This window comes from Palaemon carinicauda, chromosome 14 (assembly GCF_036898095.1).
Source record: "Palaemon carinicauda isolate YSFRI2023 chromosome 14, ASM3689809v2, whole genome shotgun sequence".
NCBI lineage: Eukaryota > Metazoa > Arthropoda > Malacostraca > Decapoda > Palaemonidae > Palaemon > Palaemon carinicauda.
This window is the reverse complement of record NC_090738.1, coordinates 37,769,822-37,789,170: the sequence shown is the minus strand read 5'-3', so window position 1 is coordinate 37,789,170 and position 19,349 is coordinate 37,769,822. Positions and strand designations below refer to the sequence as shown.

General features: G+C 49.5%; 2 protein-coding genes across 2 annotated transcripts in view; both read left to right on the top strand.

The window, feature by feature from the left end:
* The window catches only part of LOC137653523 (glycoprotein-N-acetylgalactosamine 3-beta-galactosyltransferase 1-like), a 170,333-nt gene that overhangs the window by 93,600 nt on the left and 57,384 nt on the right, over positions 1 to 19,349 (top strand). The window lies entirely within an intron of this gene.
* The window catches only part of LOC137653521 (uncharacterized), a 70,643-nt gene that overhangs the window by 30,694 nt on the left and 20,600 nt on the right, over positions 1 to 19,349 (top strand). The window contains exon 2 of the mRNA XM_068386985.1: positions 6,563 to 7,649. Within this exon, the coding sequence (XP_068243086.1) occupies positions 6,662 to 7,649 (988 nt within the window). The 5' untranslated portion in view covers positions 6,563 to 6,661. The remainder of the gene's footprint in view (positions 1 to 6,562; positions 7,650 to 19,349) is intronic.

Genomic DNA, 19,349 nt, shown 5'->3' with positions numbered 1-19,349 from the left:
AAGAACAAAAGATCACTGGGGAGAGATAAGGCTCCCAGCTGCAACCATTGGGTATTTAAGAGCCTGTAAGTTCTTTAGATAGTGGCATTTGAAGACCATAGGAGATTTCCAACCCGTGTACTTTTTAAGGTCATCAAAGTCCATATTCTGGAAATAATTGATGGAGGTAGCTACCGACCGGATATCATGAGCATGGGGAAATGATCCCGGATTGGCTTGTTTAATGAAGTATAGGATCTGTTGCCTAATACCACGTATGGAAATGGTACCTCCTTGTTCTCTGATAAACAAGGGGCCAGACGATCGGGTAGCAGTCCTGGCTAAAAAGGCCCTGAGAGTGGTGACCGGACATAGAGAAGTATCTTGGAGAAGAGGAATAATCTTCCAAGGGGACCACCTATTTTGGGGGTCCTCGTTTTTAGCTAGGAACGCCCTGTCTGGTGAAAGAAGTACTTCACCTGAAGGGAGGAAATCCATGTTTTCTGAGTTTCGTGAGAGAGTTGCTAGTTCTGAGATTCTAGAACCTGAGGCCAAAGCTGTTAGAAATAGAGTCTTCCTAAGAAGAGTGATATAGGAGCAGGATTCGTTGTCCGTGTCGGAGGCCAGTTTGAGGACATCATTTAGAGACCAAGAGACCTTTTGTGGACGAACCGAAGGTCGAAGCCTAGCACATGCTTTTGGAATAGACGAGAAATAAGACTCCGCCAGGTTAATGTTAAACCCAACCAGGAAGACTTTCCTCAGAGCTGACTTAATGGTGGTTATAGTGCTAGCTGCTAGGCCTTTGTCAAATATGGACCTAAAGAAGGAGATGGCTAAATTAGGAGTCATAACCGAATGGTCTGAAGTCCTTAAGAAATCTGCTAGTTTCTTAACTGCCAAATCATATTGGCGAATCGTAGAGTCCCTTTTGTCTGATTCTATAAAGAGGACATTATCTGGGTCGATGTTTGCGTCCCTATGCGCTGCAAACTTCATGAAATCCACAAAGTTAGGGTTTTGGCTATCCTTGAGGAATCTGACACAGTCCGAGTTTGGACCACTTGGGTCAGTTTGGGGAATGGGATCCGGAAGGGACGGAGTTTCAACTCGAGGAGGAGAGGAAACCAACTGCTCTTTGGCCAGTGAGGTGCCACTAAAGCCACTGCCCCGTTGAAGGAGCGGAGTTTGTGTAAGACTTTCAGTAGAAGATTCACTGGAGAGAATAAGTAGATCTTCTGCCAATGGTTCCAATCCAGGGTTAATGCGTCCATGGCATAAGCCTGAGGGTCCAGGTTCGGTGTCACATAACATGGGAGTTTGTGATTGAGTCGGGTCGCAAATAGATCTACCTGGAGACCTGGAACCAGCCTGAGTATCCACCGGAAGGAGTGCTTGTCCAGGGAGCACTCCGATTCCAGTGGGCTCGTCCTGGATAATGAGTCTGCTATCACATTCTGGACTCCTGCTAGGTGAGTTGCTGACAGGAACCAGTCTTTGTTGGTTGCCAAGGTGAAGATAGTGACCAGGATCTGATTCAGGTTGGGTGATTTGGACCCCCCCCTGTTGAGGCAGTGGACTATGGCCGTGCTGTCTGAGACTACTCTGAAGTGGGTCGACCACGGAGGAGAGATTCTCTTCAGGGTCAAGAACACCGCCATGGCTTCGAGAACATTGATATGGAACTGTCTCATGGCGGGTGACCAAGAGCCCTGAAACATCTGATGTTGGGAGTAACCCCCCCATCCACTCAGAGACGCGTCGGTATGAATTGTCACTTGTGGAGAGGGGAACTGTAGAGGAACCGATTTGGAGAGGTTCCTCCGTTCGGACCATGGTTGTAGTCTCATTTTCAAGACAGAGGGGATCTTCGAGGTCTTGTCTCTTAAAGGTATTGTCGCTCTCTTTCTCCAAACTCGAATAATGTCTTTGAGTTTGGCTTTTAATAGGAGATCGGTCAGTGAGGCAAATTGGAGAAGGCCGAGGATTCGTTCTAAAGCTCTTCTGGACACCTGTTTGTGTTTGAGAAAGTTCCTGACCTTGGAAGCTATTTCCCTTTCCTTCTTGGGAGGAAGGGAGAGCTTGTGCTTTGAGAGGTCCCAACGGATGCCTAACCATTCGAAGTGGCTTGATGGTTGTAGGCGCGACTTCCGGAGGTTGACTTGGAAGCCCAGTTTGGCGAGAAAATGGAGTACCTTCGACGTAGCTCTGTTGCATTCCTGGTGCGACTGGGCTCAAATGAGCCAATCGTCCAGATAGGCGACGATCTGTATCCCTTGGTGTCTGAGTTGCTCGAGCACTGTCTCCCCCAGTTTCGTGAATATCCTGGGGGCAATGCTGAGACCGAAGGGCATGACTTTGAATGCAAAGGCTCTCTTGCCGAGACGGAAGCCTAGGTAAGGAGAGAAGTTTCGAGCTATTGGGATATGATAATAGGCGTCGGTAAGATCGATAGAGGTGGTGACGGCCCCACGGGGAAGTAAGTACCTGAGAGATAGTCAGCATACGGAACTTGTCGCAAAGGATGTAAGAGTTGAGCTTCGACAAGTCCAGAACTACCCTCAACGCCGACGAGTCTTTCTTCGGGACTGTAAACAGGCAGCCTTGGAATTTCAGGGATCGAACCCGTTTGATTGCTTTCTTCTTGAGTAACTCCGTGGTGTACTCTTCCAGGATGGGAGTGGGTCTCTGGAAGAAGGTCACTGGTGGAGGAGGGGATCCCTGCGACCATTTCCAACCCAAGCCCCTGGAAATTATGCTGTGAGCCCATGGACTGAAGGTCCAATGGTCCCGGAAGTGATAAAGTCTCCCTCCTACCGGCATCACATCATTGGGAGGGAGTGAACTTAGGGCCCCTCCCTCCACGGGAACCCCTTGCTCTAGGCCCGCCGCGTTGGCGGAACTGTCCTCTACCTCTGAAACTCCCTCTTTGGTATCCACGAAAGGAACCGGAGGATTCGTAGGCAGGGTTGTATGCAGGAGAGGACATCCAAGAGGGGTTGGGCTGTGTACCAGGGGGAGCAGCGAGGTAGACTACCTGCTGAGGAGGCGCCTGTTGTCGAGAAGTCGAGGCAGCGGAAGACTGTGGGGACAAGGTACCCCGGGCCGTCTTGTAAGGACTAAACCTCTGTTTCTTCTTGAAGAACGTGTGTCTCTGGGGTTCGAACCTATTTTTGGATGAGAGACCCCACCTTACCTGCAAATTCTGGTTCGCCCTCGCCGCGTCCTGAAGAACCTTATCCACCTCGGTCTGAGGGAAGAGGATCTTACCCCAGCAGGATGAGGCTATCAACCTGTTCGGCTCATGCCTGATGGTGGCCTCAGACAGAACGAACTTCCTGCAACTAACCCGAGCTGACCAGAAGTCATGGAGGTCTATTTGGTAGGACAGCAGCTGGTTCTTTGTGGCGACTCTGAACAGCGTTTCCTCTGGGTAAAGAGATGCTAGGGACTCCATGGAGGTGATGGATTGGAGGGACCTAGCTAGTCTAGTACGGGTCTCGAACTCAGTTTTGAGAAGACTCTCTATTAATCTGGGAAGCTTCTCAGAGAAAAGAGTAGAGGCACAGTCCGGGTCTAGTTTCCCCACCGTGAAGGTAAAAGCCGCAGCATCCCAGGTTGCAGAGGTACCCGGAATAAGCAAAGAGGTGGGGTCCATCTCTTTGAGAGCCGGCATGGAAGAGCCTTCCTTGATGGCCTGTATAGTCAGCTCTGTGACTTTGTCTATGAGCGGCAAAGAGATGAAGGCCGCTGTCGTAAAAATAGTGTAGGCACCTTTGTGTGGGGTGAGCTTGGAGTTAATACACCCCCACTCTGATAGTGTTCTGGCCCAGATAGCCTGGGCCTGCTCTTTTGGAAATATCACCGTTTCCTTCGGTACCTTGTCCATACGGACTAATGCATGTTCCTTTAAACGTACAAAACCATTGAATGGGAATGCTAGGCCCGGGGGATAGAACTCTAGGTCCTCTAGAGGGCGGGTGCCTATGCCCTCCAGAGTTAGGGAACCATCTAAGAATGGGGCATGCAAGGTAAACCGCCAAGGATTGTTTTTATCGAAGGGCGGCAGCTTCGATGCATCTGGAGCAGAAGGGGGAGGAAACTGAGTTCCGGCGCGGATCAGAGTAGCCATCATATCCTTAATCTCTGTTATCGCCCCAGAGTGATGTTGAACTTGATCTCTGACCAGTTCGATGGGGACGAGATCACCCCAGGGTACCTGAAAGCCACCCGTTGGTTTTGTCTTGGATTTGTTAGAATTAGACTTCTTAGGAGTAGTGGTTTTACGAGGAGCAATATGAAAATCAGGAGCTGTCGAGGGTCCGGGGACCGGTGACGTTGATACTGGCAAAGCTGAAGTCTTATAAGTTCGAAGTGGCTTCACCTTGGGTCGTACGGAGGCAGAGGGATCCCGAGGAGAAGCCTTAGAGTTATCAAAACCTAGAAAGGAAGAGGTAGGAGAGGGAGTAGGAGAGAAAAGGGTTTCCACCAACTCGGCACCACTTACCTGCTCGTCCCTGGGTTCTACGTCTATATCCAGATCCGCCACATCCAGCGGTACGAGGGGTTCGTCCTCCGCGGAAATGGTGGCCCTGACTTCTTCAATTAAGGGGGCAGCAAGGTCAGGGGAGACTGCAGCAGTAGTCGAGCCTGGGAAGAGGCGGGAGGCCATGTCTCCATCGAGGAGATAGGGTGCGCCAGACGGGGCATTTCTGCCGAAGCCCGACACCCACGGACGAAGAGTAGCCCTTGCTGAACGAAGAGAGACATCATCGGCCTGTAAGATTTGCAGTGATTAGTGATGCAGGAGGGGGTTTGCTCTCCAAAATATACTGTGTATATCATATTCATGTCTATATTAGTGTCTGCCAACGATGAATAAGAAACAAAGGGAAAACCCACTTACATCATCGTTCAGTAGAATTGACGACAGCTCGTAACAGAGCGAGCACAAATCCGGGAACCAGACCATGTATTGGGCCTGGCCCGGTTCCTGGATAAAGGGGATGGAGCAGTGCGCATGAGACCGGCAGAGGTCGTGCCCAACGGGGTCGTTGAACGAGGCAGGGCATCCTTCGGCAGTACAACGGACCTTCTGTAAAAGAAAGGAGACATGAGTCTGGTGTTTCTTGAAACTCTGATAAGGGGATAAAAAACCCTATTATTCTAGAGTTCCGGCACTCACTGAATTCCCTAAGCACCAATATTGCATTTAACTAATAACCGAATATTACTTTTAAGATGATACCGCCCCATACCATTGTTGGCACTTTAATATTCAATTGTTTGTATATTTGTAATTTACCTAATGTCTGTTAATGACATAAGGATAAATAACTTGAAGCAATTTACCGACCTCCGAGGGTCGGGGAAGCAGTGACATGCCCTTAAAATAAATATAAACACCAGCCTTAGCTAAATGCAAGGCAAATATAAGTTTGAAGTGTATGGGCGATCTCCGGTGAAGCCGGAGAGTAATGAGATGTCCTGAATAATGCAGCCTTAGCTAAAGGCAAGGCAAATATAAGTGTGAAGTGTATGGGCGACCTCCGGTGACGCCGGAGGATAATGAGATGCCCTGAATAATTCAATTGTGGCTAATAATTAAATTGTGAAAGATATAAAAGCCAAGCCGCAGCTAAAGGCAAAGGCTTAGATCATAGCAAAGCGTATTTACGATCTCCGGTGAGGCCGGAGGGAGAAGAAAGGTCCTGAATAATTATTGTGAATAAAAACACAATTGTAATAACAATGGCTATTGTGGATATGGCCGTGGCCTGAGACCGCAGTAAGGGCCACCGGAGGGTCGTATCTAAACAATATGAAGCCCGTCCCATGCAGATATGTACAGTATACAAATACTTTTGCTAATGGAAATGTAATCTGATTTTGGGGTAGAAAATTTTAGGTATTTTGAAGTTAGTTCACCAGACCACATTGTCATCAAGTTGTACCAAATTTATTGGTTAGAAATATAGTGGTAGTCAAGTTGGACAGTTAGTTGGAGAAATCCAAATGAAATATATATAAAAGTAAAAGACTGAAGGCAGTGCAGCTGTGGTTAAAGGGATGCTGCAGAAAAACCTATTGGAATGGATATGTGAAAAGATGCAGCTTAATCATTAGTTTTGGGTGATTTTGTCCCTGCATTTCTGTATCTTTGGAGGTACAAAGTATATATATTTGTGGTCTGTCTACTTTCAAAATATCAAAATGCTTTAGTAAAGCAATATTTTGTATGATATGAAAATAACTTTAAATAAAACCAAGTTAATAGAATTTTTATAAGCGCAGCTCTTCTTTACAAGTTCATCAGCATCAATAAATATTTCCTTCTTTAGTTTCAGCACTTGACATTGATTTTGGGCCAATAGTCTTACTGTATTACCTCTTTTGAAAAAGTACTGTACTGTAGTTGCTTAAATTAAATTGATGCTTTTAAGGTATGCAAAGCATGGTCATCTGCAGCATATAAGTCTGTAAAATGATCATTAAATTTTAATCATAATTTTAATAAAGTATTATGTATAGAATAACTTTTTCTGCTTTGAATATTACTAATTTCATGTTTTTTCTTTTCCAGATTCCAAGATGTGATACAACAAACGAAAAAAACAAAACATTTTCTTTTGTTTATTTCATCTTTAGTTATACTGCACCAGATTTTTTTATTTCATATTAAATGAATCATTTCAAGATGAAAAAGGTTTCTGTTCCTGTAAGCAAAGATATTCCTCCTCCACTTTTGTTGGCTAAAAGCCTGTGTTCACCATCAAAGTTTTCTCGTGTCATTCCAAACATAAATACAGGTCGTGCACTTAGTTCAGGAACTAGTCCAAATAAGCCTGCCAATTTGTGCCTTCTACAGACTTCAGATGGTAAAAAGATTCTTCTCACAAGTGTTGTAGGTACACTAAAATCAAATCATGGGGTAGCTCCTTTTACACATTTGCCTAATGCTGGCCCACTTGAAGCAACTACATCAAAAGCCAAAGTAACAAATGTTCAAAATCATGAGATACAAGTTGGTGACAAAGTAGCTATTGCCATGCCACCTGATAGTGGGAAACATCCTGACTCATTTCAACCTTCAGCACAGAGGCATATAGTTCCACCACAACAGAATGCTTCTGTGAGTCCTGAAGACAGAGGTAAGCTTTCTCATAGTGTTGGTAGTAAGCTTGCAGATCTAGTAACACCTGCACCATTGCTCCTTAGTCCAGTTGTTTCCACATCTACTGGGAGCGTATACATTAATAATGGTTACTCAAGATTCAAAGTTATTGGGAAACCTATTCCAGTTACATTAGACAAAAATTCTATCACATCAAGCAAATTAAAAGCTCTAACCAAGCTAGCCCCCCAGGAACAACTTAGAGTCGAAGTTCCTGTGAAAAAACTGTGTTCTATACAACAGCTAGGTCCTTTGAATAAAACTTTGCCTTTGGATAAACAGAAAAAAGATTCAACTGAGAGTGTAGTAGAGCCATTAAAAGCTCCTGATGGAAGTATAGTTAATCCAGGAGGATTATCAAAACCTCCAGCATATTTGAATATTCAGATTAAAGAGGAACCCAATGAAGAAACAGAGACCAATGTGAAAGCAGAGATAGAGGGATCAATGCCTTTAATAGAGGGTAAAGTTAAAGAAGAAGCTTCAGAGGATCAGGGTAAGTGTTAAGTAATTTAATATTAGATGTATGGCTGTGGCTTTGGTAAATTCACTTCATATACAAGAACAGTAAAAGTAATAAACATACGTATAGCACTGGTTATATATTTGAAGTGTAAAGTAGTAAGATGTTCATGTATTTTGTTGTTAAAAATTTTTTAAGTAATAACTTAAAGAGTTTTTTGTTATCAGATAGGAATTTCTTACACAGTATTCATGCAAAAGTACAAACCATTGTTCAACAAATATGTTTCATAAATGGCTATACCACTTGAAGTTGAAACAATTTCCTTTCTTAAATTAAGCCATTGAGCTTCCTCATTGTTAGGGATTTTCCTATGTACCCACTGCTGTAGTGCTGTTACTCTTTACTTGGATGAAAGTGCCATTGTTTAGTTATCCATTATACTGTACTATGCATTTGTTCATATAATGCTAAAGCCTTTTTTTTCTCAGTAAAGGAACTGTGGCAAGTATGGCTACCCAAAGCAAAACCCAACAATAATAATTTAAATTTATTGCATTGCGCACCTTACTATGTGGGGCCTCATTTTTGGGGTGTGGATTTTTGTTTGTTCCGTAACCGAAATACAAACCACGCTATTTACAAAGGGTATTACTTTTAGCGTAGCTGAAATGGCGAGCCATTAGAATTTAACGAGGGTGTATTACCCCCGCGCTAATTAGCGGGGGGGGGGGGGGGTAGGGGAGTGGTAGCTAGCTACCCCTCCCCCTCACACACAGGTGAATACTCACTTTCACTTTTGGCTCGGACTGTGACAGACGTCTCTGTCTTGGTCCTCGCTTGGCAGCCATTGTTTGTTTTGTCTTTACTTAATCGCTTACTTTTCATTTACTCAATATATATGTAAACATGTATTCATATTTGTATATATATTTGAGTATAGAAATGAGTAAGTTTCCTTTTCAGATTTGTGTGTGTAGTGTACGATATCTACGTGGAGCCCTCGGCAGTTAGGCCACCACGGCGTAATTTTATGGGTGGCGATCGAGTTTGACTTAAGTCTTTCTCTCTCTCTCTCTCTCTTGAGGTCGTTCACCCTTTTACTACGTGTTACTACGGCCTTGTAGCCTAGCTTCCTTTCCGTGTGGGGGTTGCTACGCCGTACGTTTGTCTCAATTAGTTATGAATCTAATTGTAGTTGTTTTTTGTTTTTCAGCTTGTAGAACGATTCCTTTCGGGGTTTTCGTTTTTTCTTTAGTGTTCATTCATTTTTAAATTTCATAATTACATAGTTACATAATTATAATTGTTATAATTCTGTTTTGGTTACAGCTCTCCTTCCGCGAGTGTAAGTGGTTGTGAGGGCACGTGCCTGTTGTGTAATTCTTGTTCCTTTCCCTCGGGATTCCTCTTCGGAGCCTTCCCGGGGGAATGAATGTGTACTAATATTTGTTTTATTTTTTTACAGTTACCGATCTAGTTCGTTTCTGTAATATAGCAACGGTGTGAGCTGTCTGGTTGAGTCCTGGGGATTCGGCTGTTGCTGCCTCCCCCCTTGTATTTTCGTCAGGGGCGTGTCTCCTTCTACTGGTAGTACTCCCGTGACGACGGACAGCTCTCCAGTTTATTTTAGAACTCTCAGAAGGCTTGCATCCTTGGGCGGGTAACTTTCCTTCCGAGGGAAGTTTTTCCTGTCCAGGCTTGAGTTTTTCCCCTTTTGGGGGGTTCTTCTCTTGCCTTTTTCTCGTGCGACTATGCTCTTGGTGCTGAGCGATCGCACCTGCAGTTTCGCTCAAGGGGCTGGGCAACTGCAGGAGCTCCTCTTCGGAGGATTGCTCCTTTTAGGTCACTGGCTGACCAGTCTCTTCCACGAAGTGTTTCTCTTTCGTTCGCGAGAGAGTACACTCATAGAGACTCCTCTTCGGAGGTTTCTCCTGTTGCTGTTGCTGTTGGCCTCCCTCGCCGTAAGGCCCACCGTCCGCCTCGTCGTAAGGGCCTCTCATCTCCCTATAAGGGTGCTTGAGGCGCCTTTTTGGATCTCCGTTTGCAGCCTACAACTCCTTTTTCTCAATCTTCCACCTTGGTGCAGATGGACAGCAGTCTGATCTCGTCTTCCGACGGGCAACGGTCTTCCCGACGGACAACGGTCTTCCCGACGGACAGCGGTCTTCTGGCGGACAACGATCCCTTCGGGGCAAAGGGTTGCCCCCACGGGGGTTCTTCCCTTGCGTGTCAGGGTTTCCCTGCGCGCCCTTCTGCTGTGTTCTCTCCTGCTCCTGCTCAGTGTGAGCACACAGGCGCTCTTCTGCTCATCAGCGCTCTCCTGTTCGTCAGCGCTTTCAAGATGATCATCCCTGCGGTTCCTGTTGGTTCCTGTTACTCGCCCTGTGCGCCCACGTTCGCCCTTGCGATCTAGAACTTCGGTTCAGGTCGGGGTCAAGGACTCTTCTTCTTTGCGCAGGCTTCCACGCGTAGCCTTCTGCTCGTCAGCGATCATCAGCTCGTCAGCGATCATCAGCTCGCCAGCGATCATCAGCTCGCCAGCGATCATCAGCTCGCCAGCGATCATCAGCTCGCCAGCGATCATCAGCTCGCCAGCGATCATCAGCTCGCCAGCGATCATCAGCTCGTCAGCGATCATCAGCTCGCCAGCGATCTCCGGTTCGCCCACGTGTGTTACAGCCGGCACGCCAACGTTCTCCAACACTTCTGAAGGAACATGGTTCGCCAGCTACTAGCTCACCTGCGCATGCTGATCGCCATCGCGCGACCTTCGACTGCGGATGCTGATCTCCATCGCGCGACCCTCAACTGCGGATGCTGATCGCCATCGCGCGACCCTCGACTGCGGATGCTGATCGCCATCTCGCGACCCTCGACTGCGGATGCTGATCGCCATCGCGCGACCCTCGACTGCGGATGCTGATTGCCATCGCGCGACCCTCAACTGCGGATGCTGATCGCCATCGCGCGACCGCACACCTGCGGATGCTGATCACCATCGCTCGACCCTGCGCATGCTGATCACCATCGCGCGACCCTCAACTGCGTATGCTGTTCGCCATCGCGCGATCGCCCACCTGCAGATGCTGTTCGCCATCGCGCGACCGCCGACCTGCGCATGCTGATCGCCATCGCGCGACCCTGGCATGCTGATCACCATCACGCGACCCTGCGCATACTGATCACCATCGCACGACCCGGCGCATGCTGATCACTGCTTGCGATCGCTCACCTTCGCATACTGCTCGCCAACGCACGATCGCTCACCTGCGCATACTGCTCGACCATCGCATCGGCATAACACAACGCGCCATTGCCAACCTGCGTGTTAGCGCTCACCAGCTCACCACCAATCACTTGTTGATCCATATCGCCAGCGGTCCTCCTTGCCCACGTGGCAGCGCGTTTCCTCGCCATCGCGCTAACGCTTGCGTTCGCCGCCTTGGACTCGCTCTCATCCACCTGCCCACCCTCACGACCGCTCGCCTGCGCGCCCGCTCGCCCGCGCAACCGCTCGCCCGTGCAACCGCGCGACCGTGCAACCGAGCGACCGCTCGCCGTGCAACCACACGACCACTCGCCTGCGCGCCCACACGCCCACGTGCCTGCACGTCTATGCTCATGCTCTCCAATGTTCGTCCACGCGCGAACCAACAGTTTTTCCATCGCGCGGACGGATGGTGTTCCGTCGCGCGAACCTACAGTGTTTCTTCGCACAAATGTCGGCTTATTTCTTGCAGTATCCATTGCTCGTCTATGGGTTATCGCTCGCCGACCACCAGGAATTCCCGTCGCGCGAGCTCCAGGGCAATTGCGACCACGATTCCCAATGGGGTTTTCGCAGCATGACCAGCCTGACGAGTTCTTCTGGAGCGTATTTCCAGAACACTGTCTCACCCCGTAAACACAGAGCATTGCACTTGCAAGAATAGGAGAAACTTAAGGGAGATCTGAGCAACACTCCTCTATTCCTGAACCTGGGTTAGCCCTTCCCCGTCATTCCCTGGAAGGATTTTTGGCGGGGGGGCTTTCCGTTCGAGATTTCTCCATCGGACAAGGGGTGACTGCTTACTTCTTCCTCTGGGAGCTTACCAGGTTCTTTCCCTCCTCGGTTACGGCCCGAGGTTTGGTTCAAGGAAGCTACAGGAAGATCAAGGGTACTTTCCTCCTCTCGAGCTCAGGCACCTTGGCCTTTCGTCGTTAAGTATCTAACTTGCGGACAAGCTCGATGTTGTACCATCTGGACGCGCTGACTGAGGGCTTCCTTCGGGTGTCTCATCTGTGGAGGTCGACGACCTCAGACACCCTTCCATCCTTGAGAAGAGTTTGTTTGTGCCCAAGGACAGAGACTTAGACAGCTGCTGTGCGGAGTAAATCGACTTCCGGTTTCACTCCTCCAAGGCGCTTTCTTCCAGACTGCAGGGCTCGAGCGCCCTTTTCTTTCAACCACGTCGGCCTAAGTTATCGGCTACGACAACTGGGACAAGGTGTCCAATTGCAGTTTCCTCCTGTCAGGAACAGATGGCACGGGAGACTCCCCCGGGGGGGCATAGTCCTAAAAGGAGTTCACGAACTCTAGGATTGCAGGTTTTTTGCTGGGAGGATGCTTAAGGTTACTCATCCGAATGACAGCTTCCCGATGCCCATTCCCGCACAATCTCTGTGAGTAGCCAAGGATATCGCGCCTGCCGTCTCTGTCAGCGAATTCAGTGTCTCTGAACCTCTATGCCATAGCGTCAGCAGAGTTGCCCGGTTGGGCAGAATGATCCATACCTTAGGCGAAGGTCTTCCTTAGGATCATCGACGGCTTCACCCCCGGCCCCCTCAGTCGATCCTTTCTTGTAAGGAAGGATCTGAGAGGGGATGTCCATAGTCGACCTCTCAGCCCTGATCAAGTTTGTCGAACAAACTTCGGCCAGCGTAGACCAGCAGAATCGATCAGACTGGTAACGAGGCGACAGGACTCCTTAAACCCTGGATCGGAAGGACGGGTACTTTCAGTTTCCATTCCATCCATCTTCCAGGGTGCTCGTCGAATTCAGCCTAGACTGCAAGTATTCCTGCTTATGATGCAGTGTGGCTATCCCGCCGTGGCATAGCAGGTTTGTTTCCCCAGAGAACTCTCCCTGCCTTCCTCTTGGCCGCTCAGGTGCAGGCTTCCGCCTCCTCTGCTGTTTGGAGGGCTGGTCAACTCCGGTAGGCTCGGGTTTCGACCTTCTTCAGCGCCGGGACAAGCTTCCGGATGCTTACCATGAGTGTGGGCTCATGGTATTTTGCTTGGAGCCTTCTCTTCCTCTGCCTCAACATCTGGAGTATCTGGCCATGATATTGAGTCAACCGCCTTACCACATTGGAAACCCCGCTTCTCGTCCGTCCAGCGAGGTTAAACAACGTCGGTACTTGGATGGGTGACCACCTGTGGACGCCAGATTCTGTTACCACATCCTCCGAGCCTTCCTTTCGGTTGACTGTGGCAAGACTGAGGAGAGTCGCAGTACCTGTTCTCAGTCAAGCAGAGCTTTCAGCCCTACCTTGGAACGTTTCCTAGTTCTCCTTTCCTCATTGACCCGTCTATAGTCCGAACGGTCGCCTCAGGATAAGTTCCATGTGGGGCGATCCAAGTTCCGGTGGCTTCAGGCAATGTTTAACCGGACTCCCTGGCCCTATGGGACCAGCGGAACTATTAGACCTGCAATGGGTGTTGACCTATGGAGCCTCTTGATGGTAGTGGATATTCTCGTCCTTTCCCCACATTCTTGATGCGGTTCTCGGACTCGTCAAAGGAAAGGGGGGGGGGGCATGTTCTGGTCCAGGCCTATGGTCAAGACCTGAAGGATACCTCTCCATCATTCAGGCAGGCTTAGGGGCCTTAGTCTGGCCCCTCTTCAGATCCTACAGCTCCTGCCGAGTCGCCCCGTTGCGCGTCGACTTCATTCTAACCAGCAGGGGACGCATTTTCACACCTTCTCATCTTGCAGTAGAGATACCGGGATGATTGAGATTCTCTCAATACCACCATCGGCTCTCTCATTCCAGGCAGGGGAATGTTTCTCTCAGACTATCCGAGCAGAGCCTCATAGAGAGAGTGTACCTGGGGGTCTTTGACCTTGGGTAACCAGCAAGTGCTAGTCTGGGGGACCTGATCGCGACAGCTTGGAACCTCAAGCTTCCGCTAGTCTTCCCCCCCAGTCTCAGACCCCGAGACTCTGGCAAGATGCATTCCGGTGATGGTGGGACAACTTCGACGCCTGCGTCTTCCCTCCTTTTTGTCTGTGGACAATGGGTCTCAACAAGACCAGGTTGTCTGTCAACCTTTCAATGGGAGAGCTCCACTGGGACTATGCGCAGAACGGTTTCTGGACCCTCTGCTTCCCCTGACGGAACTCCCGGGAGAGCTTCTCCCACGGCGCAGACTTCTCAAGCAATTACACTGCGACATCTCTCCCGAACCGGGGCGTCGCTTCGGCTTCATGCCTGGGGACACTACGCTTCCTCCTCTAGAAGAGACATCCCGCTACAGTCGCGGTACGAAGGTCGCGTCATCTGCGATAGTCATCCACAGGGGTCTCCCAGGCAAAGTGAAGAGTCTAAGGTGGTTGGTGCCGTGGGAGATATACCTCTTCCCTTGAGGCCTCTTCTCCAGCAATAACGGTCTTATTGCCTTTCGACGGGAGGAAACTCCTTTCCGCTCTCGGCAATGAAGCCTGTCGCTCAGCCTTTCCCTGACCTTCAGGCTTGAAGGAATAACTTTTTCCTGCTCGCTGGATCTATCCTCGCTCATGCGAAGCTACGATCGTCCCTGCCCTAGTCGGAGGAAGACCTCCAACTTGGAGCATGGCTCGGACTTTTAGTCCTTTAAGAGATCTTCTCAAGACCCTTTTACGACAGGCCTCGGATTGTATTCCGCCTTGGGTCTTCTGCTCACTCTGGCCACGGCCAGTGTGTAAGCAATCTTCTTGGTCTCTTACTACTCCCCCCTTTCTAAGGAAGAGGGGAAGGCAACATTCAGGCTCGCTCCTGAGTTGTTGGCTAGACTCAGAATCTGAGGGTCCCGGCCCTTCGATCCGATTCATTCAAGATTTCGAGTCTCCATTCTGTGTCTGATGTCCCAAGACCTTCTCTTTCTTGCCAGTAAGGAATCGAGTGGTTAGCGCTGGGAACAGCTGCAGTTTGTCCTCAGTTGCAGCCGATTTTGGAGCACAAGGAGGACATGGGGGGAGAGTCACCAGTATACCTCTTCAGCCCGGACTCAAGGACATTCATCTCGACCTGTCTTCAGACCCTCCCCCGTCACGTCGCCCTACAGCACGATGTTGGATATATCGCAACGTCCCTCGCCTTCGAGTAATACTACTCTGTGACGCAGGTGCTACAAGCTGGAGTCTGGAAGCGTCTAATGACCTTCGCAGCCCGCTTCCTGCAGGGCATGACCCACAGGAGTCTCGATACGTTTTCTATCGCTCTGTGGTGGCTACACAACAGCTGGTCTAACCTCAGGCTCCCTTTTGGACAGGTAGCAGAAGGTTGAGGGCATTGTTATCAGGTTTTAGTCTGCATGAACGAAAGAAATATGTCTGGCCCTTACTTCTTTCTTCATCCCCTCTACGGGGAAGCAGCATCCTGGTCTCTGCATAGCTGACCTCGAACCTCTGCAGGTAAACCATGCTTCCTTGTGTTCCGAGTATTGAGTCAATACTGTCGCGTCCCCCATACCCTGACGAGGTGGTATTGGGAACGTCCTAACCCAAAGTTCCTTCTGGAACTCCAGGTCAACTGCCTAGGACGGGTCACACTTCTTCCTTCACACACAAGCTTACGTAGGCCACATGGTTCCTTGCGGAGCAAGGAACTTGTGAGGTGCAGGAACTCCTTTTCTCGAGTGCGACTCACTCAGATTCTGAGTCCCCGGGTAAAGCCAAAGCCAGTATGGCTGGGGACTTTCCACCCTTCCTAAGGGATAAGTCACCCTTTGTAAATAGCGTGGTTTGTATTTCGGTTACGGAACAAATGACAAATTCGAAGATAATTTGTATTTTTCCTAACCATACAAACCTTAGCTATTTACACATATTTGCCCGCCAGCCCTGTCCCCCAAGACAAGTCCTACCTCTAAGTGAAAGTGAGTATTCACCTGTGTGTGAGGGGGAGGAGGGGTAACTAGCTACCACTCCCCCCCCCCCCCCCCCCCGCTAACTAGCGCGGGGGTAATACACCCTCGTTAAATTCTAATGGCTCGCCATTTCAGCTACGCTAAAAGTAATACCCTTTATAAATGGCTAAGGTTTGTATGGTTAGGAAAAATACAAATTATCTTCGAATTTGTCATGTTTTAATGTCATTTTTTTGGTGTAGATTTTCATGTTTAAATGTTACTTGGGTATGTCTTCCTTTAGTATTTTACTGATACAGTAGTAGAACCTCGGGTTACAAGTAAATTTAAATATGAGCAAAGTGGATTACTGTACAAGCATAAATTTTTAATAGCATTTCTATTTGGTTAAGGTGGGGGCCAGTAAGCCAACATACAGGGGTCATATGGAGAAAAATTCAAAATCTTGAAAATAATTCAAAAAGCTTTATTTGCCAATGGAAAATGGATACACAAAATATTTGTCAAAATTCCTCTTACTTTCATAGTTATGGGATAATTAGTAAAAGTAACTCGTTAGACCAAAAATGTTATTCCGTACAAGAAAATTTAGTATTTCTTGAGTTTTCATAAATTTTGATACTTTTATATACTGCAGAGTATTAATATCAAATAAATTGTGAGCAATGGCAACTCTAGACATTCCTAGAGTCTTGAAGACAGAATGTGCTTAGCACTTCACTTTAGTGCGAGCTGAAATCTTGGAGGAGAGAATACAAGTTTGAGTTTAACTCTGACTTGTTCCAACACAGAGACTTACCTCGAACTACTTTCTTAGGAGGTACCTGGAATCTCCTCTCAACCGACCAGAGTTTTGTGTAGTTTACCCTACTTTCGTTTTCTGTGAGGATCACCCCGGGCGGAAGGATACGTGCCCTGAAGCTAACCCCGAGTCGGGCCACATACTAGCTTGGGTCTCGACCCTCAGTAAGTTCTCTGGTCGCGTCGTGATATCATCTCGACGCTCTCCTTATCTCAAGTGCGATCCTTTGTGTCCCCGACTCTTGTGTCCCACGTGGTCCGCTGTACTTTCCCTTGTAACTTTAAATCAATCAATCAATCCCTTGTGCTCTCGCGTGTTCACTTGTTTTCCCTTGTGCATTCCCTTGTGTTTTTAAAGTGTTTACTTGCCCTTGTTATCCTTTCCCGCTGTGTTCCTGTGTCTTGCGGTATTGTGCTAGTGTGGTATGGAGTATCCCTGCTGTCGTCCTGGGCCTAAGGCTGGGAAGTCGTGTGGTGCGTTCTTGTCTAAGCCTGAGGTGGACCTGCACTCCCTTTGCTCTTCGTGCAGGGGTAGAGTTTGCTCTCCTTCGGACACGTGTCCGGAGTGTGTGTCGTGGAGTGAGGTGCAGTGGGTGAGGTTTGGAACGAAGAAGAAGTCATCTAAACGTTCGCCCAGGAAGACCAGCATTTCTTCGCCCGCGACGTCTACGGGAGAGAAGTCTGACAGGGTTCCTTCTTCATCCCCTACCCAGAGTAGGGGACGAGGTAAGTTCGTTGCGGGGAAGAAACCAATGGTTCTTCCCCAGGAGTCGTGTCTTTGGGATTCTGGGGTTGCTGATCCTTTACAGGCAAGGGGGGGGGCCTGAAAGTTTACTTAGTGAGGGTCTGCAAGACAAAGCCCTTGTGCTTGGGGGGGCACGTCCTCTTCAGACGACCCTATGTGGAATAAAGATGTCCCTGTGTCTTCACCAGCTTCTTGGACTTATGTTTCAGGCACCTCCGCAGCTGAAGGAGCCCCAGGAAAAGAAGATTCACCGTTGGAAGATCCCCTCGGATGGGGGCCCCAAGAACTCCCTGTAGGTCGCCTTTGAGGGGGGAGGACGGCCTTGGGTCCTGGTTCCAGAATGTAGATCGTCCGACCTCTCTCCCAGCCCCTCTATCGGCGGTTCCCGACGTCTTCCTTCAGCCTTCGACATCTGGAACCCAGAAAATTGTGAAACCGGCTGCGCCCGCCTCTCTGATCTGTTACGAGGAGTCGTCGGAGTCTTCGGTGGCAGGCTCATCATTGTCGTCGGAGGAAGAGGCGTGGAGAAGACATCGTCGAAGGAGGGACTGGTCCAGGAGACGGCGCTCCCCCTCGAGGTCCAGTTCTAGGTCACGACATGGGAGGAAGCGGTCAAGGTCCCCGAGGAGGAAAGCCAGGAGGAGCAGTTCGCTGAAGGAGCAATGGGTCCTCATTCCCCGCAGTAAGCTCGCGGACTTTACTACTCTCCCGAGCACTGCGGGTTGGCTTCCCGGAGTCAGTCCTCCTAGAAGGGCCTCCACCAGCCATAGAGTTGACTCTCGCAAAGACCCAAGGGGCTCTTCGAACAGGCGTAAGGCCTCGAAACAGACGTCTCAACTCGCCCAGCGGAGGGAGTCGCCTTTTCGGACGGGCAGCCTCGTCGAGTTGCTCAACCGAGCGATATAGAGGGACGGCTTCCTCCGTCGGGCAAACCCACGGAAGCCTCGCCCCCCTTGAAGAAAGACAAACGGAGGACGGAGGTTCTCGCTGCCTCCGCAATGCCCATCCTCAGACCACAACCTAGTACGTAGGCCCCCGTCGGTACGGTTCCTCAACCTCAGACGGATGCCTGGCGGTCTAGCCTTAATGGACTAATGGAGGAACCCGTTCAACAGAAGCCGTCCTTAGCCCTACCTGTGGCCATAGATGTGAGGCTTGGCCGTGCTCACATGGACAAGGTTGCGGCACGAAACGCTGAGGGTTCCAAAGCTCAGAGTTCCTCCAAGTTACTCCAGGGGTTGAAGTCCCAAAGCAAGTATTATTGGATGGAAGGACAGCCACAGGGAGCCAGCAAATTGGAAGACTCCCTGGAAGTATTAGGTCAGGGGGCTTTGGAGGACAGAGCTTCTTCAGCACCTATCTGTTTTTCTCAATCAAAGGCGACGATGATGGAGGAGATGTCCAAGGACCTTGTCAATGTTGCCTCTTGGTTAGACTGGTGGGTCTCGACACTAGTAGGCATCCAGGCTTCCCCCGACCCTGCAGTTCCGTCCAATCAAGCACTGTTGAAGGAACTTATCAGCTCCGGGGGGCGGGCCTTGAAGTTCCTAACGTTTCAGTCTCTAGCGTTATCCGCCCACTGGGTCCTGCGAAGAAGAGACACAGTCTTGAGTAAATTGTCCAGGCGTATGCCGGACAGGGAGGCGAGGACGTTGAGGAACCTTTCTGTGTGGGGTGATGGACTTTTTCCCCTGAAGCAGACAGAAGAGGTGGTTGAGAAACTTCTGAAATGGAAGGAAGTGAGCATTCCCAGACCTCACACCATGAGGAGGCCCATTTACAGAAGGCCTCCATCTGATGGACCGTCGACGTCTCGAGCCTCCCCTAACCAGGTAAGAAGTGAAGCCCCAGCGTCCCTGTGGTCTCAGCCTTCACAGCCCTCCCGCAGGGTCGCTCCCACAGCCCCAGCCTCGTTTAGAACAGCTCACTCAGCTTCCAGGAGAAGGCGTTCAGGTCGCTCCTCCAGAAGGAGGTAGGGTGAGAGGCAACCCACTCCTGCCCAAGCCTCAGGTAGGGGGATGCCTCAAACAATTTTGGCAAGCATGGAAGAATCACGGAGCAGAACCCTGGACGG